The sequence below is a fragment of the Haemaphysalis longicornis genome, unplaced genomic scaffold, assembly GCF_048455015.1.
Source record: "Haemaphysalis longicornis isolate Haplotype H1 unplaced genomic scaffold, Haemaphysalis longicornis Haplotype H1 scaffold_10, whole genome shotgun sequence".
Classification (NCBI taxonomy): domain Eukaryota; kingdom Metazoa; phylum Arthropoda; class Arachnida; order Ixodida; family Ixodidae; genus Haemaphysalis; species Haemaphysalis longicornis.
This window is the reverse complement of record NW_027526204.1, coordinates 18,035,085-18,058,514: the sequence shown is the minus strand read 5'-3', so window position 1 is coordinate 18,058,514 and position 23,430 is coordinate 18,035,085. Positions and strand designations below refer to the sequence as shown.

The window sequence follows — 23,430 nt, the reverse complement described above, 5'->3', positions numbered from 1 at the left end:
CGTGAATCCTTTTCCCCGTGTTTTACTTATTTGAGCTGATGCTGGTGGCGGCATCAGTACCGCGGAAAACTCGCCGGGGTCGCCAAGTGGGTAAGGCTCCGCGCTGGTGAGTCCAAGGACGTGTGTTCGATTCCTGGCCCCCGCGGCTGTCCTTCTCATGGAAGCATAAAACTGGAACAGCCGTGTGTCGATACTTCGGGGCACGTTAAGGATCGCCAGGTTGTCGAGATTATTCGGGTAACATCCGCTACGTCGTGCCTCGTAGCCCAAGTGTAGCTCCGGCTCATGAAATACCGGAAGTTAAGTTGTATCTACCGCTGGAACGACGCTTTGATGTGGTGGCGTTAGTTGCGGGCATGGCTGGCGACCGTCTGTTGAGTATGCTACCACCGACTTGATGTTGCACAAACTTTACAGCGCAGGCGCGGCGGCTGCTGAAAATGAGTATCCTTTCTTTCGTCCCCGCCGTCCGATTGAGGCCAGCCCTCAAATCTCGCTGCTGCAGTCATAGCTTACAGCTTGCAGCGATGACATATTTCCTGGGACACTTGTTAAGTGCGGCTAATAGCGGACCTTTAGCAGCGACGGCGGATTCGAAAAATGAGCCTAATAACGCTATCCCGGTAGAAGTAGAGAGTTTATATTGTGGGGGTTGAACCCAGGTGGCAGTCCATGATAGCACTTTCAGGCGCCATATATTTAGACAGGGGTCGTCGATTACGACCACTGTCTACATACTAGCCACTTGAAAGTTTTATTTGAGAGTGTACAGTTTCACCATTTTTCCAAAAGAGAATAATGCAATACCTTCCACTCTGCAAGTGTGCAGCATTGTTTACTTGAAAATATATTTTGAAATTAATAAGAAGAACAGTAATCCGTAGTGGCTGAACCCATTGCACGCGCGATGCCTAGATGATGCGCATCCACGGGCTGTCATTTTTGGTCGCAAGTCTGTATTTAGTCGTGTAGCGGTGCTCTTTAAGAATCTCTAGAACGGTCCCGGGCTTGTTCGTCATGATTCCGTCGATGTCTTCACTGTGCAAAAAAGAAAAAAACAGAAGGTATTACGAGTAACCCGAAGCATATTCTCTGTCATCTTAACCCAACTGCGCATCCGGAAATTTCCACATCGTTCATGCGTGCGTTCCCGTCGTATACAAGAGGTGACTTTCTGTCAGGCGCTGGGAATGGCAAACGCTCACAAACATACGGTACCAACCTTTGTAAAACAGGCGGGGAGCATTAAACATGTTCAAAATATTCTACGTGTAAAGCAGAGATGCAAACGAGATGCGAATCATCCAGCCAAAACTGTCTACGAAAACCATTGTTTGGCTGTATTTATTTTCTTATATGAACCTTTGAAGAAGCATAAAGAGTACGGGAGAGAGAGAGAAAGACGTGCTTTATTTGAGGCCTGTGCGAGAGCACTCTTGCTGTCTGCATCAGTGCTGGCCTGTGAGGGTGGTTGAGTCGTCCGGGAGGGCGGGTGGGATGGTAGGAGTGTCTGTGGTAGGTACCCAATACGCCTCTTGGACCCTCGTCGGCATAGACAAACGCGGCAAGAGAGGTCCATAACAAAGTGAGCGTGGTGATGTTTCGTGTTACTGGTAGCACCCAGTCGAAGTACGTCGTCGGGCGAATGTCCTCGGGGAGTGTATCGAGCGTGCGAGCACGGAAGAGAGCGTAACACGGGCAGTCCCACACCAAATGTTCGGCCGTTGCAGGCACGCAACACTGCAGACAGAGTCCTTCGCCGGGGTCATTGCCGTAGAATTTGTGGCGGAGCGCAGGTGAGAATGCGGTGTTGGTGGCAAGGCGGCGAACCAACGTCTGTGTGGCCCGCGGTAACTTCTCCGGCATGGGAGGAACAGGGCGCTCATGCTCTTCGGTGCGGTCTTCCCTAACCTCACGAAGACACCGGAGTATCTGTCGGCGTCGCTGTTGTGCGAGTGCTTTCCTGACAGTTACCTCGGGGGGGCTTGCATTACTGATGGGCAATACTATCAGGGAGGTTCGCTGTCCAGCCGCAGCTCGCGCCTCGCTGCGAGCCCACTCATTGCCCTCAATACCCGAATGGGCGGGTACCCAAGCAATGGAGGCGGCTATGTTGAGGTTAGAATGTAACTCCAGGAAAAGTGCGATCAAGTCGGCGAGGATTCCCGGATAGGAAGACGAAGCTTCGCTCACTCGCGTACAGATGTTGTATGCGCGAGCCGAATCAGTGAAGAGCAAAAGCTTGTGGGGTACGTCCCTCGGTTCGAAAGTATTCCTCGCCCACTGTGCAGCATGGAGGAGGGCAAGTAACGCAAGGTACGTTGTGTCGGCGCTGGCGGTACTGGTAAGGAGACCCGCATTAGCGACGCAATGGGTGGTGTCAACCCAGGCCACCGCACAAACTTGCGCTAGGCCACTATCGTCCTCCTCACCAGTATCATTTCGTAGAGGCACCGAAGTCACCGCTATGCCGGTATATACGATGGTGTGAGTGACCGGCGATTTGTGCACGACGCTGAAATTGTGCGCCTTGGCAAATATAAGCCGGCTTGCTGAATTTCGATGCAGAGAACCCATGCCACGAGGAAGCGGCTTGCCATTCGTCAAGGGAATGCTGAAATCCCATGGAGAGAGAGAGAAGGGTATCCCAACAGCCATAGTGGGTAATATCCCAAGCTCGTCTAAGATGGAAAGTCCCAAGTTAGTGCTGCTAAGGTGGTCCCTCTGGGCTGAGAAAGCTTGCTCGGCTAATTCCGTCAGCAAATTCATCCCACAATGCGCATAAAGCTCACTTAAGGGTGTGTATTTCGGCAACCCGGTAACAACCCGTATGGCCTCCCGGTTAATCTTCTCTAGTTGCTCTTGCTGCCGGCGGGTAAGGACATGGTAGTTGTAAGCGTAGAGAATGCGGGAATTGATTATAGCTCGTACGAGCTGCCGCGTCTCCTTCTCTCTCGTACCCCAAGTTGTACTTGTAACTCGGCGAACGAGATGCAGCAAGGACTTGCACTGCGTGGTGACTTTCTTTACCCATGTCGTGCTTTTACCGTCTTGGTCAATATATGCTCCGAGAACCCTGATGGAGGGTTTCCTGAGTATCCGTTGGCCTGCCATGGAGAGGGAAAAATAGTTGCGGATAGCCTCGGTTTTCTTTAATGGGCCATTGAGAACTACTACATATTCTGTTTTTTCAGCAGACGCAGTCATTCCCATTGTCTGAAGGTACGTGTTAATGACATCTAGGCCAAGCTGTAATGTTTGTTCCTGTTCGCCAGGTGCTCCAGTTGTAGCCCAAATGGTGATGTCATCTGCGTAGATGGCGAAATTTAATGACGGAATTTCCTCAAGCAATGGCGGGAGGCGTGCCATTACGAGATTGAAGAGAGTAGGCGAGAGGACTGCACCCTGGGGTACTCCAAACCTGTTTGAGCAGGATGGTCCGATGTATTCTCCTACTTGCACTCTGTACGTTCGATTGTACAGGAAATTTTTGATGAATGTAAGCGTACGACCCCGTACTCCAGCAACTTCTGCGCTTTCTATCACAGCTCTGTGTGGTACGGAGTCGTAGGCCTTACGGACATCCACCGCCACCACAGTCCGTACGGAAAGAGTACGGAAAGAACGCAAAGAATTTCCTCTTCAAATAAGAATGCTAGTTTCAACATTGATTCTAACTGAAGCAGCAGCTTCACCTTGTGCGGTATCCAAATTTGGTTTTATAATTTGTTTGAAGGACCAAAAAACCCCTCGGGATAGAAACTGTGTATGAGAGCATGCTGGTTGATTAACCGTAGAACTAGCTGCGTTTTTAGCACGCCATAAATACAAGAAACCACCAAGGTTGTAAAAGGCTTCAATTCAATAATTTATCTAACTTAAATGTTTTTAAAATTGTGCAGCTTGCACTTGTGACGCAATGCTGGAGAACCAGCCGGGCTAGTGGCCCATCCACCTCCGGCGGGGACTCGGCTATTGCACCTACCATCTATTTCTAAACTTGCCGCAGAAAGTTCTTTGTGATAGGCAGGCCTGGACCGTTTTGTCCGTAGGCTTTCACATCTCTCCCAAAGTGGACCGCGTTAGCACGCAGTAGAACCCGCGGCAAAATCCAAAGCCAACGCCCATGCGACGAACCCAAAGAAAATGCTGTGCCCCCGGAAAACTGCCTTCGAAATGTAATTTTTAGTTCAGTTGGGTCAATCCAACATGCGGTATCCGGGAAAGCAGTATTCCAAAAAATATACACATTGCTCGTTATACATTGTAGTGCCTGTTGCACTCGGCAGAACAGGCGGCCCTTATCCAAGTTGACCTTGCGAAAGCATTTGATCAGGTGTGTCACTATTTGTTATTCGCACTTTCAGAAGAACGGCTAGTCTATAGTTCATACCACAAGCTGCATGCAGCACTGTGGAGGCTACATTGTTGTCAATAGAGCGCCGACGACTGAGGGCGACTAACTTACGGCGAAGGAAAACGAGAATAAACGCCGGGGCCTTGCGGTTCCAGCTGCCGAGAGGGTCGACTGAAAGATGCCTTAAAAAACCCCTTCAGAGGGAGTGAGGCGCCCTCAGTGGCCGTTCTAGTGGCAACAATGTAGCCTCCATAGTGCTGCATGCATCTTGTGGTATGAACTATAGGTGATGTTCTGTATCAAAGCATTCAGCTTTGCTACAAACGTTGCGCTACACAACTTGTCGTCCATCGCGTTCTCGAAGCCACTTCAGATCACGTCGTCTGTTAGATAGGGCTGCCCACTATAACCTCTGTTCTTTTCACTGTACAAAGAGCCTATTTATCGTAGCATACAAATAGAGCCAAAGAGTAGGTGTATGACGGCCTATTTTTGTGCAGACACGCGTAGTGCTCAAGAAGCCCTTATACTAACTAAGAAGCTTTGTGACGTGTCTAAGTGGCCATGAATATGAAGAAAACTAAGGGTTTGGTTTCGCCAGTCGGAAATGAAACCTTTGAAATTTCGGGAATTAGTTGGGACAATACGCCGCTTGAATACCTTGGGGTGTCTTTGCCCCAATAAGGAACTCCATCCCACATTGGTCTTCAGCTCTTAGGCATGTCAAGCGGGCCTCGCAGGCATGAATGGGGCGAGAACTTTGTGTACTAGCCTGTGCCCACGTCTGCAATGTCTTCTTGGTAGCAAGGCTTGTTGTATGTTCTTTAGTTATTGCACTATTCGCGGGTGAAATTCCAGGCTGCACACAGAGTATTTTCTCCTTTTGTGGGGGCATGGGAGTGGTATCCAGGGCCTACGGATAATGTTTCTTGCTTTGGTGTCTGGTGGTGTTTGGTTAATGCCTTTGTTTGTGCACCAACTTGTGTCTCGGTTTTAAATGCAGAGCATTTTTTTAACTCAGGATGTCACCCGTTCTAGGCGTCCGTAGTAGTCCGCATCGCTCGCCTCGACATGCCCGGCACACACGTTTCGCTATCGGCGCGATCAACATTCGATAGCGCGCCCAGGCACGTTTCAAGGACACTTTCAATGCACGTTTCAAGGACCCTCTCTCGGACTCAACGTGCGCCGAGGCTGCCAATTTTATTGCTGACGAGCGCTCTCTCGTCAGCAGTTGCCACAAGTGCAACAACATTAACGTAACGCAAACTACTTAACGTCGTGCGCCCCCGGAAATGCTCTGCATTTGATCGTGCCCCTCGCGAGGGGGATGTTTCACTGCGTCGCCATGCGAACAGTTTGCCACGCTTTAGTTTCAGTTCCGTATCTCCCCGGCGCGGCCGTGGAGAGAAGGCGGCCGGCCGCGACTGTCGCCACCGCGGCGCTGCGGTGGCGAGTTGCGCTAGGAAAGCGAGCGTCGTCTGTTAGCGGGGAGCGGAACGCGTTCCGCTCGGCATCTCCGGTCTTCGCGAACTCTGGCTCCGCACTGCAAAAGAAATTTCTTCTTCTACAAGTTGGTGGATCATCTACATTTACGTGCTATACATCCAAAGCGCATAAGTTACCATTTACCTTTTCCCCTTGTTTGTACTTGTGAGGTTAACAGAAACCCGCCATGGGGTTTTCTAGAGGAAGTTGTGGAACATATTCATTTTCTTACTGCTTTTTTTTTCTCTGGAGTATCTGCTTAGCCTTTGAAGGAACGCTAGAACGAACACTTTATTTGAACTGTTTACGGCCGGCCCTATTTGCGGAACCGCGTAAAAGCACGGTTTTAGATCGTGTCAAGCGTATGTGCGTACCGCCAAATACCAAAAGGTTTTTTTATTCTTTAAGCTTCATTCGCAAACGCTTCCAGTTAAGTCATGGCTGCGCGAGAACGGGATGGCGCTCCCTTGGTCAGACAATTGCCGCTTTGCAACCAACCATAAACTATTCCCCATTGTTTTGTGCTGTACTTCACCTCGCACACCATTCGCTTCGTTCCATTTAAAAATCTTGATGATGTGCCATATGATGTGTTTAGATGCGAAGCATCTTATTCTCGGGGCCGTGCCCCTCGCTCCCTTGGTGTCGTTGTTGTCCGCCGTCCGCCCTCAAATGCGCATGCGCGTCTCTTCAGCCCCGTCAGGGTTTGGCCTGACGTCAGCGGAGATAACTATAAAGAGAAATAGTTAAGCGGTTCCCGGTTTCAATCCCATGACTTTCTGGCCGCAACGGGAGGTATGTGACACTCTTCCCACTGCGCTAAAAATCGAGAAGGGAGAATGTGCTACGAATACGCCTTATGTCTTTCACTCATTCAAACCACGTCAAGGAGCTACTGATACAACGAATACACGCGAAGCTGAACGTCAACGTAAACGACAAACTGAAAACTTTAGAGGAGGATGTTGAGTTTTCCGTGGGAAGCTGTGGCGGGACGCTCCACCCGCCTTTCAGCTCAACCAGAGAAGAGGACGGAGAGGGCAGGCAGCGGCGTAGGGGCGTGAGCACCCAATAAAGAAATACGAGAACCCGGAGGTTTTCTATCAGGTAACGCGAGTGTCGGTCTCTTAGCTGTCTCTACATTTCTCTACATTTCTCTGTCTCTACATGGGGGGTTCACACTACGTTCCCATTTGTGCTCCGATAAATGAAACAACATAACGGCAACATAATGGAACCTACACGGAACCCCCATGATGCTTGCCATCGTCCTCATGATTCCCCACGAGAAGATGGTGTAATTTTATTCTTCTAGGATTGTTTAGCTTTTGGGAGTGCTGCATGGTTGATGGAGATGCGGAACCCCCCATGCCAACCAAGTGCATTTTGCGGTAACAGGCAGTGTTGGTACGGAGCATTTATGCGGCGCAGAGTGATCCACCGGAGAGGCTGCTCCTTTTGGATGTGCGAGCCTGCTTGCCTGAGTTATTAAGTGTGCCAATGTCTGTCAAACTTACGTGCTTACTGTTTGCTGCCTGTTAGTTTTTATATAGAACGTTCATTGTGTGGTCTGAATTTGTCTAAAAGTTTCATGCATGAAAGGAAAAAATGACAGCTCAATCGCGTTATGAAGACGCCGGCTAAATAACGGCATTGACCCAGTTTCGATACCGACCACGGGAAGCGTTTTTTTCCTGTTGGCTGCACATGCTATTGCACCCTTAGCTGCTAACCTCGCCTTTCCCGGGCCTTTGGGGTTGCGCAGTGGTTAGGTAGCCGGTTTGACGGAGTGAAGTTCCCGGGTTCGATTCCCGAGACCTCCCAAACCATATTTTCTCGTTTAGTCTTGAAGGTTTGTTGGTTCTGCGGACAGACATAGCTGGGCCGAAACAGCCCTGCTGTTATAATTATTTGAGCAAACAAAATAAAGGCTTGTAACTTTAAAAAACCTATTACATTCAATTGTGACTCATGTTTCTTGTATTTTGTGCGTTTCTTGTCTACTCCTGCTTGGGCTGTCAAGCCTGCAGTATAGAATAAATAAAATAATTAAAATAATCGAAAGCTCTTCATATCATGGACGTTTTATACGGAATTTGTAGTAATCATTCCCGAAGTTACGTACGTAGCAGGTTACGTCTGTCCTAGAAATCTTTATTTAAATTGTCTTGTAGCCATAGAAGCTGCCCATGGGTTGCGAGACCTGGTTTATGGAAGGGGACAAAATAATTTAGACCAGTGAAAAAATTCAACGTGCACCGAATCTCGAGTGATCCCCTTTCTTGGGCCTCAATGGTATTTCGGCCATAGTTGGTGTGACGACTTACATACTCATTTAACGCACCTCACACAAATCATTGTAAAATAATGCACAGCAAAATATTGGCTTTACAGCGGAGGCTCCCGGAAAAAACCACAGCAGCCAACCCGTAGCTGCAATCTAACTAGCACACGAGGTAAACTAACTAACCACGTAGGACGTGGTACAAGAAAAACAAGTGCAGGTGTCATTTTCAAAACGCGAAGACCGAGACTGAAAAAGCCTGCACAAAATCGGAAGTAATAAAATTGATTATCGACTGCACGTGAAATTTATAAATACAATTGTCCCATATTCGACTTACTTCAAAAACCTCCGAATTGTGATAGGCATGTCCATCGTCCACGCGTAAGCCTTGTCGACGTAGTTCTTGCTCGAATTAGTTGAACTGCGCCGGTCAGTTATCAAATTCATCCGAAGAGTAGGGTAGATGTCGACCAAGCAGGTGAGGATACCGTCACTCTGCCAGCGGTGCTGTCGAATGCCAAGCTCTTTGTACGTGGTCGAAATCATGTCCAGATGTTCAAATCCGCTGACGTCATATCCTGCGGAAATAAGCATGCATATCGCTAAGTGTTCCCAAAGTGGATTTCATGCTATAAATCACCGACTGATATTTTGCGTGCCATCTACTTTAATTCCCACTTTTATCACAAAATTCTCAGCACGCATAGCGTGCGATCGGACGGCAGGTAATAATCCGGGTCTTAAGATGTTCAAAGGATTATCGGGCGCGAAATCACCAAATAAGTGACCCGAAAGTTTTTGTACTAAGATAGAATTGAAGATATAGCAGCGACATTGAATTCACCACAGAGACCATAGGTTTACGTTAACTCGTCTTCTGTGATCTTCCAGGGGAGTGCTCGTCTCACACAACACATAATGCCCATATTCAACTGCTTGCACGCACGAAGTATTACCTCCGATGCTCCAGCTGTTGACGCGGGCAAGAGGGTTCAAAGTTTGGGGGGCGGGGCGAAACTTTTCGTTAACATGCCCTAACATTTCACACGATCAAAGCAGATGACGAGGAGCCAAAGGAGGTCGATGCAGTGCTTATTCTCACGCGCATGTAGCCCCAGCGTTCGCCTCTAAATCTACTGACGGTAATGTCACAACCAGCGTGGATCTCCGGCTGCACCAATGGGTGCACTGCTCTTTTTGGGCTGCATGCCCTGCTTTCATCATTAAAGCAGCAGATTAGATCTCTCTCGGGCGGGGAAGACATTCTTTTAGACGCCATTTCACTGCACGTTCAGCAATCGTACAAGGTTCCGTTAATATATGCGCGGCAGCGGTTCCGAAAGGCAACCTGCAGAAAGCTATAGACGCCGTAGGGCGTTTGGAAAGCCACCGTTCTCACGGTCACGGGCTGCATATATTGGAACAAAACGGAGTCCTATTCATTTGCCGTAAGTTCACTATTCATATCCCAATAGCAATTCTTCCCTGAGGGGATTGCTATAACCGTGATCCCCGGACTCCTAGGAGCTACATAGCTGCAACGGCGAGTTTACGAAGGCAACCACTGAGCGGAGTATTTCACGACAGCGTCGCAGTATAAAACAGTTCTTTTACTGAACCTCACGAGTTCAAGCGCTACGTAATGGTGAAGCCCGTGCTCACCAAATATCATGGTATGATTGACACTGATGAGCGCTGTTATGAGTTGACGCAGAATGAGTTTACGCAGAAACAGAAAGCACACAGATACCCACAGACATGATTTTTAAGAGGAAATTACCCAGGCGAACGAGCGGCAATTAAAAAATATGAAGCTAAATGAAATTAAAAACAGAGATACATTGTTGAGATTTAACACCTGGACTATCGGGCGCCCTGTAGGGGATTGCTCTGGATCAATTTTGACCAAGGGGGATCTTTAACGTGAGCCAAAATTGTGACACACCTTAGTTTTGCTTGTCCCCTCCACAAGAATAATAAAGCTAAATGAAGTTTCCAATACATTCATACTTTTGAGGTTTAACCCGCCGTTTCCAGGTTTAATCTGGGTGACGAGGCGCGGCGTAGTCGACGGCTTCGAATGGATTTTGAGCACTTGGCATCTTAAACGTGCACCGAAATCTTTACTAACCAGCGGTTTTACTTTTCCGCCCTATCCGAAAGGCGGCCGCCGCGTCCGGCACTCTATACCCTCGACCGTAAGCTCAGCAGCCCAACGCCCTTCTTACCGAGCCACCGCTGGAGGTGGAATCAATTGTTCATGCGGAACGCTTTAAACATTAGGTTTTATGGTTTTAGGGTACTGGTGAAGTGCAGAGCAACGTTTGTGCAGGTTAAGAGTATAGTTATAAACAATTTTAAGAGTTAAGAAGGAATATCTGTAAAGGGACGCTAAAGGCTGGATTAAATTTTGTTTTCACTGAAAGATAATACGCTTCATAGCGCTCTCCCCGCTTTTGTTCGACGATTCACATTTGGTTATTTGCTCAGAGACGAGTAAATTAAGCAGGAATTTATCTGTATCATATCCCTTACAGTTTTTGTGACGTATTCATCGCGCCACCAAGTAGGAGCTAGGCACCAGTGCAGTCGAGAGCATAAATGGTTGGCGTTAGGCTCTCTTATGCTGCCAACAGTAGCGTTTACGTCTCCAAGCCATGGGCGACGCCCAAAAATGTTTCTCTGGCCGATAAAATTGGCTTAGACGTTTTTACGTTTTACCCACGGAAATAGAATTGCTTTTAAATGCTCGAGCGGCCGGTGTGCCCGCCTACATCGGACTCCTGGACCGCGCTGAGCCAGCCGCGAGCGAAGCCCCATCTGAAGCGACGAGCGCCGTTTCTGATATCGTTCAAGCGTGGCTGCCCAGCTGGGCGCCACTCAGGCGGGTGCCTTCACCTCCCCGTGTCTGGCGATCACGGCATCTCATAGTTCCTTTCCCTCGCGCGAACATAACGTGATATACACATTCGCTTCACTTCCCCTGATCTCGAGAATTCCTTGTGGTCGAGGCTCCCCCGGGCCCAAACAAGGGTAGAGCTAAAAGACGCACGACTTGCGGAGTATTTTTCAACGGCGGCTGGTTGTGAACGGTGGAGCAGAAGTTTGAATCGGTACGATAACCACTTGCAATGAGTACCCTGGACCTTTCATGGGCAAGGAGGTTCAAACCAGGCCCGGCCAACTTTGCGAATAGCCACATCCGCGTGAGGAGAACGGAAGCGTAGAAAATCAGGCGGGTCGTGTAACCACCTGCACTGCATCGAGCTCCTTCAGCTGCTTTCTGTAGGGATTGCTTGCTGCATCTCTGGCGTTCACAGTCGTAGGATAATGACTTCGATAATTTTGCAACAGTGCTATTCCTAAGTGAAACGGAAAGCATGATGGCTCAAACAAGCGCGAGGAAAAGGGCCTGTGTCGTGATATATAAAATCCGATGTCTGTGTTTTAATAATAGTATCCCATGGAAAGTGTTGATCGGCATTCATTTGACGTGCCTACTCACATATGAACTCTTTTTTTTCAGGAAAGCATTTCTAAATGTTTCCCCAACTAGTTTTCGCACTTAAGAACTTTTCCGACATCACAAAACGCAGCGCCCAAATGCGTACAGTGCGTCGACACCTGTTTTCACGTTTCTGGCATTTGCTGCCTTATTAAACAACTGCTAGTTGCGAAGTTGATTTATTCAGATTCTTGGCACCGTATTCCATCGGTATTGGACAACTTGTTTCCAGCGTTTAGTGTCCCTTTAAGTACAGAAGAAGACAGAAGAAGCTGTTTTAGCTGATGGTAAACCGTAAACAATCAAAGGCAGGTTGATATATTTCGTAGAACTTAAATAAACTCATTGAACTGAATATTGACTCATTTGATTAGAGAAGGCCTAGCAGAATCACAGTGCTGGCGGCCATTTTGCTTACCTACATGGTCGAGGTACGACGAGGAGATCTGAGCCTGTGATAATGTTTCCAGTATTCCCTTGAACACGTCCTTTTGATGAACCCCAGGCATTGACAAAAGGACATTCACCATGTCACTCTGAGGAACTGCAGTAGGCATTTTAAGTAAAAATGTGATTGTTTACATTATTTCTGTGAAGCAGATGGTGCCATCACGAGTTTTATACAAAGCTATGGTGGTGTATACGCCTGGTAATGCAACAGAAGCTATGGCCACAAATTCTAACATACAAAAAAAAAGTACTTTGCGCACTTTGGTGTTAGAATAAAGAGTTAAATTTATTTGGCAAAACATTTTATTTTTAATCTCATTTAGAACTTTAAAAATAAAGAAAAAGCTTTAAGTGTTATAAAAACCTAGTGAAAAGACATGGCCGCAATCAGTCTAATTTGCAACCTTACTAGGTCCTTGCGGGTATATGAAGTACGGACTTCTTGCGCTCGACCCGCACAAAAAAGCCGACCACGGTTAACCTTTCACGGTGGGGCGAGGATGTTGTGACACCACCCCTCCCCTTAAAAAGGACTCGGGCACTGCTTCGGCCTCGGAGTGTGACGTCGACGCTCCTTCGATGCATTCCAGCTTATGCGTTTCCGTACCCGCACGGGTGGTCTGGCCTGGTCTGTCAAGGCAGAGAGGCTCGAACCCATCTATAAGTATGCTTATCAAAGAAACCCAAATTTTGAAGGTCTAGCGCACAGAAGCATACAGCAGAGCGACGAGGCGCGCTTTAGTGAAGGGCTCCAGATAAATTTTGACCCCCCGGGGATCTTAATGGGCGCCGAAATCTTAACACACGAGCGTTTTCACTGTTGGCATTAATCAGAAACGTAGCCACCTCAGCCAGGATTCAACCCGCATCCTTCGCCACAGCACCGAAGCGCCTTAGCCACCATGCCACCGTGGCGGGTACACGCAGGCTTATAAATGCTAGGCTTCCCCCAGGAGATGCCGCCGTTCTTTGTTACTGGAGTGAAAGAGCGGCGCCCGCCTTTTCCGCTTTATTTATTTTTATTTTTATTTACAGATACTGCAGGTCAAAACTTTGACCCAAGCAGGAGGGGCTGACAGAAAACATATGAATTAAAATAGTACGAAAGGGAACACAGGCAGTAAATATATCAGAAACAATTCAGGGTACCCTGCATCTTATACACATGTATTACAAGTGCAACATGACAGAACATATTCATTTGAAAAAAAATGAATCTGTTCTGCACGCTGTGACCATCTGAGCTGGTGCTGAGTGCCCATTTATGTGAACATTTGTTGTTCGTTGCGCCATCGATTTTCACTTTCCTCCATTAATCGCTGGAGGGACCATTATTGAGCACTTTGAAAGTTCGTGCTGTTGAACAACACGACCCAAATACTTGCGCCCTCTAGCCACGTCACTTGCCGCGTAACGGCTTCGGGGGCATTTTTTCTTCCCCTGGGATAAATGCGTGCAGTACACCTTTTGTTGTACGGCGGCGTTATCAATACCTGCCAAATGATCTGCCTGGCTGGCTGACTGACTCACTGACTGGTGCATCAACGCCACGCGGAAACTGCTCGACCCAGAGATTTGAAACTTCCGATGTATATTTCTCTAATGGCGTAAAGGCTCACTAATGCGGGATATTTGGAAATAATGCCCCTAACTGATGAAAACGGGGAAGTCGTTTTCCCAAATTCGTGATTAACAGGATCTCCCGTGTAGATATGGTACTGCTTTTTGCTCATATATGTTTGCCACACGATTCTTTAAAAAGTTGTTTTACGGTTTTCGCCTAATAAAAACTGATCGCTCGAGTCTGCATTTCGGACCAAATTGACTGTTTTTAAATATTCCCCAGTATATGTTTTACTGCTTGGTACATCCCATTGTTTTTTTTTTTCGATAAATGTTTCTCCTACAAATGCACAAAACGAATTTTAGGGATTGCGCCCTGCGGTGCCTCAGAGAACGGAAATGATTTTTCGAAGTTACTCCCATAACGGGTCGAAGAGGCCTAACACTTGATGTGAGCGCCAAGCCAAGCTGGTTGTTATAGAAACTTTAAATTTGAGGAGAACATCTTTGATATCGTATAACAGATCAATATGGATGAATGTTTAAATATTAAACCTCCGAAAGAGTGTGAACGCTTTCAAGTTGCTCGACAAATTTTTGTATTTTATTGCAGCCGCTATGAAATATCGAGCGGTTTTTTTGTTGATATTTGTAACCACTACAAATCTTCAAAAACCGTTTTGCAAGATTTTTAATAAGAGCCACGTAATTAGAAGAATCAAGATTTAGGAAAACTGCATGTTTTTACAAATTTCTTGATAACAATTCCGGCTGTTGATATTTCCAATTCCTTTCTGCATTTAAATGCTGCCCATAAATCATCCAAAGGGTAATTTTAGGATTCTGTTCCAAGAAACGCAGAAAGAGGCGTGAGGGAGTTTTTAAAAACAGGCTTCTCGGAATTAAATTAATTTCAATTTTCGCGCCTAGCATAGCCTTTGCCATCGCCTCCGAATTTTTGCAACCACACGTCTTCCGCCCATTTTATTAATTATAAAATTGTGCCTTATGGGCACCCTTCACAAATAGTCCTTTCAGAAACCCATATTGGTGAAATTTGTTTTGGTATAATTTGAATACAGCACAGGTTTCAGTCGTTTTCCATGACTACACCCCTCTGGGTGGAGGTCGTGTATTGACAGCAGGTAGGAGCTCCTCAGTGTGCACAATTGCACGGTGAACTACTCGTATGCAAGTAAGAGATAAATGAACAAGAGTCATGCCGATTCGTGTAATTAGAACAGTGGCCCCACCGGGCGTCGCAGGGTTCTACCACTAGTACCTAATCGACGCCGCTCTGAACACGTTATCTTTCCATTGCAGTGATACACATGCTTGGGCTTGGCGGCAGTGGACCTTGCAATTTGGCTTGCAACGCGCGAATACTTTGTGGAGATTTTTGCAGCCAGAGCTTTTCTCTGCTGTCGTACTCCTGAGCCATTTTCATCATTCAAACTAGTCTGGCATCCACGGAAAGATGGAATCGCCGCAAACTGGAAACGAGGGGCAGTACCCCGAAATGCCCGGTTCGGCCACTATACAAATTACATGAACGGGTATACACTTGTGTACTTGTATCTCTTCCTTGTCATAAGGTAACTCACCATGCAGTTGTACACAATTAGGAGCTCCTGCCTGCTCTCAATATATGAAATTTTCCCAGATGGGTTTGGTTACGAGAAACCGCAGGAATGCCTGTCGTATATAAAATATACAGAAACAAATTTCACCAATGTGGTGTTCTGAACGACCTGCTTACTGATGGGAAGTATCATTTGATACCAGTGAAGGATACTCACCCGTCACAGCTTTATAATAAGTAACACGGGCTCCTAAGGGAGGCGCCGGGTTGCAAAAACTCCCAGCAGATGGCAAATGCTATGGTACGTGGGAAAATTGAAATAAATACCACTTCGAGAGGGGTGTTCTTAAAAATGCTTTTCACCAATTTGCACTCTTTTTGGTGTAAATTCTTGTGACTGTTTTCTTTGTACATTTCATGCACAGCATTTAAAAGAAAATTGAATTGGATATATCAACGCGCCGGATATTTTCGAGAAATCCGCAAAAAGCAGGTAATTTTCTAAAACTCCTGATTCTGCCTAGCATGGGTATTATCGAAATGTCATGTTAGAAGGTTTTTACCCAGTTTTATTTATTGCCTACATTAACAAAAAATCGTTCGATATCTTATCAGAAATGCAACACAAAAAATGTAGAACAATTGTTTAGCGCTTCTCACTCTCTCAAGCGTGCAATTATTTTAAAACTCAGCTATAATGAACTCCAACATAATAATAAGTATGTGCTCCTAAATTATGTTTCTACAACCAGAAGTTTAGTGTGGCGTTGACAACAAATGTTAGGCTTCGCGGCCAATCATGGGTGGAATTAAAAAAAAATCATTTTCGTCCTTTTAGAGGCGTCGAAGGGCGAAATCCGTTAAATTGGTTTCGTGCATTTATAACAGTCACATTTATTAAAAAAAATCAGCGAAGTGTCCCAAGCACTGAAACTATATTGGGGAATATTTAAAATTGTTGGGTGGGCCGAACCGTAGTACAAATTTTAATATAATCACAAGGGCTACAAATACCAGCAAAATGCACTTACATATTGCAGCGGTTCAGCGAGGTAAGCACGAATTAACGAAGGCACGATTTCCTCTTTTTCCTCTGTTAGGGAGGTTATTTCCAAGATCCCGAGTTAGTGATCACTTACGACATGCAAGAAATATACTCCCGATGTTTTAAGTCTCTGGGTCGAGCAGTTCAGGCTGGGCGTTGAACAATCAGTCATTAAATAAGTCAGTCAGTTTGACACTTCAGTTTATGGGTATAGGTTATTGTTATACAGCGATTTTGCTGCAAATATCCCTTCTTTTACACACTCATTTTCGCTCAAAAAAGCACGCACGAAGCTTGTTTTGAGTAGGAAATAACCTCCGAGTGTCCCATTGATAGCGCCTGCATGCCAACCGAGCAAGAAGAGGTAACTACTTTCATCCCCCTAAAAGCCACGCTCTGAGCAACAAGTGTACAAAATATTTTTGAAAAGGCAAAGGATCTCTTCAACGTACTTCGTGCTTTACCTTTCCTTCTTCATTTTAAAGAGAAGCTTTCTATGCGTCACTGATAACGTCTGATGGCGCGCCAAAAGCCAATTTTGCCAATTAAAGCCAATTTTGTACAGTGAGTTTCACAATGCGGTTATAATAAGCTAAGGCACATCAAAGCAGCTAAAGAAAACAACACTTCCAGTGGACGGACTTGAACCTGTGTACCTCGCGATGCAAGGACGACCTCAACTCGATTGCGCCATTTCAACACCATCGAAGCAGTTTGGATTTTGTACTTTGACTTTGACTCACGTTGAATAGAAGAAAGCCTCACTTTTTAACCCCTTTTTATTCCATTGTTTAAATACGACGATACAATGCCAACCCTATGCTTGGTTTTATTCGTAGAAACTTTTCTCTCGCCCCTACCGCACTAAAACTGTTGCTTTATAAAATGCTGGCGCAGTCAAAAGTAGAATGCGCATCATCAGTTTGGGATACACCAACTAACACGCTCATTTCCACACTCGAGTCACTCTAGAATCGCGCAGCACTACTTATACATTCAAATGATTCCCGTTTTACTAGTGTCACGCAAATGAAATCTTCATTACATCTTCCAGATCTTTCGTCCCGCCAACAACTATCTCGTTTATGACTCTTTCATAAAATTTTTTACATCAATGTAATCCTAAAAGAAAGTCTTTTCACTCGTGCCAGCTACTTATCATCTCGCATAGAGCACGATTTGAAAGTTGGCATACCCAATGCAGGACTAACCTTTTTTATGATTCTTTTGTACCCAGAACCAGCCGGGACTGGAACCACCTTCCGGCCTCTGTTGTCTCAATCACAGATCATTCCACTTTCAAAAACGCACTCTGCTGTATAACTTCAGATAGTTTGCCATTTTTATCTATTTCTTGCTTGTTGCTTGATTATTAATATTTTTGTACTTTGTACCCTGTCCTCTCCGTAACGCCTGAATGGCCCTGAGAGTATGTAAATAAAAAAATAAATAAATACCCAACCGATGGCCCCTGTGGTAGCCATGTCCTGAAGAGCAAGTATGGCAAAGTTTGTATAGTTCTACTGACGAGCCACTTTCCTTACCATTGTAAAAACAGATTATAAGATTCAGAAATTAAGACATTCAGGGAAACCTGAACTCACGGGCATGACTTCAATAGAGAAGCTGTTGTATGAGATCATTGATTGACCCAAAGTTGAGTTTTAGTATCGTAGTGGCGTCGTGGTTGACATTGCCGGCCTGGCATGTCAATGAACTTATACGAAGGCCAGAGTGAGCTCGTTGGTGTGGCCGTGTTTTTGTACGCCACTCTGCAAGAGTGACTTGTCTCTAGAGGATGCTTTGCAGGCTGGGCCTCTCGAAGCGCGGACTCTTCCTCGGCCGGGCGAACTATCTGCGGCCGGGCCATGTGGAGTCAATGATCCCCTACAGCAGCTTAGACTTTCTAGCTCTTCTAGGGGAAAGAGCGCACGCATGCGCACGACGACATGAGGACGAACAAACGAGGGGCGTCACTATGACGTGTCCCTCTTGTACCGAGCAAGAGTAGCCATATTATGGCGAATGCTGGAGTTTTTTTTTCGGGGTGGGGGTGAATGTTGGCCAATCTACCTAAGTGGGTATGCTTGGCTGGACGAACGTGCGCTCCAGGTATGCGCGAACGAGCACTGGTCATTTCCTTCGTATTTTTAAAACCGCGCACCCCACACGCGGCGCTGTTATAAAACCCCTTTTCCAGATCATCACTACTAAGCAAAGCAAATAGAACGTTACCATCTTTCCACAGGTACGATATGAAGTTTTTCGCAAGGCTGACTCCGGCATCATATTTGTATCCTTCTTCAATTTCTTCCACCTTCATGTCGGCGCAGAAGAGCAGGAGTTTGCCAGCAAAAGGTCCACCTTCGGGCAAAGTTAAAACGCAAGATATGGACGTGTTGAAATAAATGTTTATAACGATTGGCTCACTCGAGGCAAAGATTCTGTTTATTCGCACGTCATACGATTGTAGTCACCACGTTTATCAGCATTATGGCAAGACCGGGGTTGCACTGGTGCATACTTGGTTGTGAAACAACTACAGCAGAATTATGATTGGCAACCATGATGTCACCGCATTCTCTGCTGATATATCTGAGTAGCAAACCAACGTGGAGTGAAAGAACCGCCAATCCTTGTTCTGATTTTGGTACAGGTGTGTGAGAGACACTTGCTACAACTATTTGTCCTCCACAGGAGAAGTATCATTACACCTCCATATGAAGTAATAAATTAATACTTCAATGTGTTTTTGATAGGCATAAATACACTTTTTGATAGTGTTTATATTTCGCGTGTTAAGGACTCCTCCGGAAGCAGAATGTACAGTGAATAATTATCGCTTAAGTGGACATGCAAGCGGCCAAGCACTTTCAAATGCACTTATCTACGCCTTGTGCGGTATCCTTTGGGATGACACTACGTGCGGAACACAACAGGCCTTCAGTCTTCAATTACGTTTACGCCATGTCAAACGCATTGCGTAAACTTAAATTCCTCTATTCTTGACCTATTTTGTTTATTCTCTCACCTTCAGCGACAGCGTTCCTCAGGTAAGAAAGGTACGTCCCAATTTGTGTCTCCTTTTCGCAGTCACGTCCACAGTCACAGCCGGGCCCGTGGTAAAATTTCAGTGCTGTTCCGTTGGCAGCGAATGTGACATCAACCTCTATTGCATTGGCACCTTGCGCCATGAAGTCCTCCAATTCTGGCAGGCTGTTTGCCATGTGTCCGAACACAAACAACGGCCGTGTATCAGCCTCCGTGTGAGCCTGAGTGTGAATAATTGTCTTCAAAAAAGCATCCCCTGACTTCCCGCACAGCGTTTATCGGAAGTATTAACATTACAAATGTGTTCCGAATTTAGTTCCTGAAATATTGAACAAGTTAAACGAAATAGCCACACCAATACGTACCCAGACGATGCATAACAGAAGGAGCTTCCAAACTCTGAACACCATTATTGCGCCAATACGTTATCAAGGTCAACTGCCTTTCTTGTGTGTTGCCTGTAAACAAAAAAAGAATGTTTTTTCTAGTACGTAGCTACAAAGCTGCGGTAAGATTTTGTAATTATCTGTCATGCTTGAACAAAGACCGATGTCACGCCGCAAAACTTTCGTGCGTGACAACAAATATTTGTCCACCTAAATGGTCAATGATGATTGTTATTTATTCCCGGGCTAGCGTAGTCAGTTCAAACATTTGCCACACTCTATTGCCACTGTGCAAAATGTTCGAATAACTATCATGTTTATATGCCAATAACACAACTTATCAATGTATATTTTCACAAAGCATTCCGCAGCTAATCAGAACGAAAATATTGTTAATCCGGGACCACCACCACGAGCAATATTTTTATGTATGTGGTTCCGCTAATAATGTTCCTATACCGTCAAACATACAGCAGAGTTCTACTCGTAGTAAGAAAACTTGGATATGTACCATAAAATTTGCACTATTCAGGTCCTCGGCCCCGCCCCCCCAAAATAAAGTATTTTGCAACTGTTGCTTCAAAAGAAGCGTGAGGAAAACAAGATTGGCTGGGTATATCAGTTGTCCATTGGGGCGTTTTTACCTTAAAACTTGTCTACTCTGCTCTACATAGGCAGATCTGAGAAAGTATTTATAAGAAATTTTATTGCTTTTTTCTCTGCTAAAACGGTACAAACCTACGTAAAAAAAACTTAACCATTTCAGAGTGGGTCGCCGTGATAACAACATACAATTGTAGGCTGGCTGGCCGTTGCGTAAGGAGGCGGGCCGCCCGCGCCTACTAATTCTGCACGGCGCCTGTGGCCGACGGGCCAGGGCCGTGGAGTAAAGAGACGCAGACGCAGTGCTGGCGTTCGAACCTCGGGGGCCAACTTGCTTCTCTTCTTTATCAGACCACGCAACCGCATAGCGATGACAATGGTGCTGTTGCGGATGTGGCTACACAATCAAATACCCAAAATAGTCTATGTTTCAGAATACCCTCTTAAAGTGACCAAACAGCCTGCCCACAAAAACAAGGAAAGTGGATATCTCACTGCCTTGTCTTTCTATCTTTCTGAGCGATGCGTCTACGCCGTGCCCGAAACACACACGAAGTTTCAGAACGGAGAAAATAACTTGGATACGGGCACAGGTGCTTTATCTCAGGCGCTGTGATTCCAAGAGGGCCACAAGAATGCCGGTTATGACGTGCACCTGGTTAAAAAATGGGGATGCCTCATCACGATCGCGCCTTGTATTAGTCTGTGCCTCCCACCCACACTGTTGCTAATGCGAAATGATTGCAGATAGGGTGCGGGAATACATGGCGGGAAATCGGCACCCGGCCACTCCCTACTGGAGTTGCTTTGGAGAAGCGAGCGACGCTACTTATCCGGGACTTCTGGGTAGCTGAACTCCCGGTGAATATACCTCTCACGCGAAGAAAACATTGTGTTCTGACTTATCTAAAATTTACTAGAATGCATTCCTAATACAAGGACATTGCTTGGGGCGCAAACACTCATCCACCTGTTTTACACACTGCCAAATTATCATCATAAATGTGTACAGCGATCACCGTCTTTGTAGTTTTCGGTTGGGCCAGAGGAATAACTTGTGATAGTGATTGCCACGTCAGGCATGTGCAACGTTGTGTTTCAGGTAGACTGACGGATAATGTACCCTTTCCGGGCTGAAGCGAGCGTGCGCAGATGATTTCTGAAGGGAGTCTTTTCACTTGTCTTGTCCCACTTAACAATCCGTTAATTGTGACGTCAAAGTGGCCTTAATTTCAAAGGTTCATAGCTCTGCAAATGCAGAAATCTATCTTTAAGGAACGTTGGCTAAAGCCATATTCTTGAATATGCCGAATAATGGTGTGAAGGTTTGGTTTCTTTTGCGTAGGATAAAAACCAAAGAATATTTTTAAAGTACCAAAGGCTCCAGCTGCACGGTTCTGTTAAGATTAACTTCCGCACTCACCACCGGCTTTAACGATTTTTTGCTATAAATGGGACCATCTGGTGGGGCTTCCATGCGTTGAAAATAGCAAAAAAAAAGTAACTAAAATATTATCTACAACAACCGAATTTTTTGTCCTAAATATGGCTGTATTGCTTGGGTCTAGTCATGGCGAATGTGGCTCTATGGGAAGGGTCGTTGAGCAACATTTGAAAGGTACGTCTCATGACGCGTACTCTAACGTGGAGTCGGCAGCCTGCACCGACAACGTGTCATACAGCGATGCTTGCGTAAAGTCTTTAGTTTTTAGTGTAGTTTTTATTTGCAAGAGGGCAACGGAGGGTTGTTCAGGCCAATACGTGAGATGGCGTAATTCGTAACCGCCGAATGTGTCGGACAATAGTGACATCATTGACAACAGTGACCACAGTGACAACAGCCGATTAACCGTCATATATATTCATCACGATCTGCTCGAAAGCAAGCGAGAGTGTGTCAAGACAGTTTCTATGAAGTGGAGCCAAAGAAATGATTTTTCGCTGTTATTTTTTCTGGTATACTTCGGTTCATTTCCCTGTTTCAAGTAGGATGTTTTGAATTCACATGGGCATGTTAATACCCAGTTTTAAAAGGAGCACTTTGGATAAGCCTTACTTATAATGCGAGCAAGCTTTCATAATAGCGTGGAGTTCGTCCTGATGGGAGCTTGCTGCTTGACGGCATCATTGTTTTACTCCTATATCAATAAATTAAGATGGCCAGTATTTACGTCCAGTACTGCTTACACATACATGTACTGAACGTCACCGTTTCCCTTCTTTGTTTTTGTCTGATTGCTGATAGTGCATTAAAATATCGTTATTTATGGCGAAGCATACGTATCCGCAAAATAATTCAGCAGTAGAAAGTAGCCGATCACGTTAAAGATACCCAGGTGGACAAAATTATTCCACACCCCTCCACTACGGCGCACCTTATCGCCAGTGCGGCGTCCTCACGTTAAACTTCATAATCATTCAAACAAAGAAGCCAATTTAACAAAATGGTAGCAAAAATGCCCAACAATACTTTTCACATCTATGTGAAAATTGTGTGACGCTTGATCTCATGGGAAGGCTCTCCGTTTTCCTGAACGATGTTACGATTGCTGTATTGTGCTGATTTCTTTCTCGCTTGTCCTCCATACACGCCTTGAAAAGGGACAAGCCGTGCACAGATCTCATTTGCCATGACCGCCTTTGTTTTGTTATGGCAGAATAGCCGCTATTTTTTTGTTGGAGACTCGGATTAAATGACATATTACTAGGGATAGACGAAGACGCCCACTCCTGCCTAGAAATAAATAGAACTTGCCTTTACTTGTGAAACAACGTTCCTCCGGTACCTGCAGAATCCTGCTATCACTGGCCGCAACCAACAGAAAACACGTACCCCACAAAAAAGAATACTCAGAGGCTCCACGTCAGCTTTCTTGTGGGAGTTAAGCATCCCTTTTTATCTGATGGGAACAATATGTCGGGTCGATTGTGATCATTGCCCTATTCGAGCCTGTTTTAATGCAATACATGAATGCGAAGTTAAAAAAACACGAATGTGTTAGGATACATCCGCCGCGTCAGTGCTGGGATGAGTTAGCGGAAATTATTTTGCATCAGTTGAATAAATACATGCTACCAGGCTCTATTTTTTTCATTACAAGGAGGTTTAAAGA

General features: G+C 45.8%; 1 protein-coding gene across 2 annotated transcripts; it reads right to left on the bottom strand.

Moving 5' to 3' along the window:
• Positions 1-835: 835 nt before the first annotated feature.
• On the bottom strand, positions 836-19,791 carry LOC144157631 (dermonecrotic toxin SPH-like). 2 transcript variants are annotated; one of them, XM_077688457.1, is made up of 6 exons: positions 19,694-19,791; positions 19,309-19,549; positions 18,513-18,641; positions 12,056-12,181; positions 8,470-8,710; positions 836-1,038 (listed from the first exon to the last, which is right to left on the bottom strand). In XM_077688457.1, the coding sequence occupies exons 1-6, from the start codon at positions 19,736-19,738 to the stop codon at positions 912-914; spliced, it is 909 nt and encodes a 302-aa protein (XP_077544583.1). In that variant the 5' UTR covers positions 19,739-19,791; the 3' UTR covers positions 836-911. The 2 variants fall into 2 exon arrangements, with proteins under 2 accessions (XP_077544583.1, XP_077544584.1); XM_077688458.1 differs by lacking the exon at positions 12,056-12,181 and having other exon boundaries at positions 837-1,038.
• Between the last annotated feature and the right edge of the window lie 3,639 nt (positions 19,792-23,430).

Coding starts and splice junctions, on each gene's coding strand:
- LOC144157631 (XM_077688457.1), bottom strand. CDS start 19,738: ATGGTGTTCAGAGTTTGGAAGCTCCTTCTGTTATGCATCGTCTGG. Junction 19,550..19,693: donor TTCTGTTATGCATCGTCTGG/GTACGTATTGGT, acceptor ATTCACACTCAG/GCTCACACGGAGGCTGATAC. Junction 18,642..19,308: donor GAGGAACGCTGTCGCTGAAG/GTGAGAGAATAA, acceptor CTTTGCCCGAAG/GTGGACCTTTTGCTGGCAAA.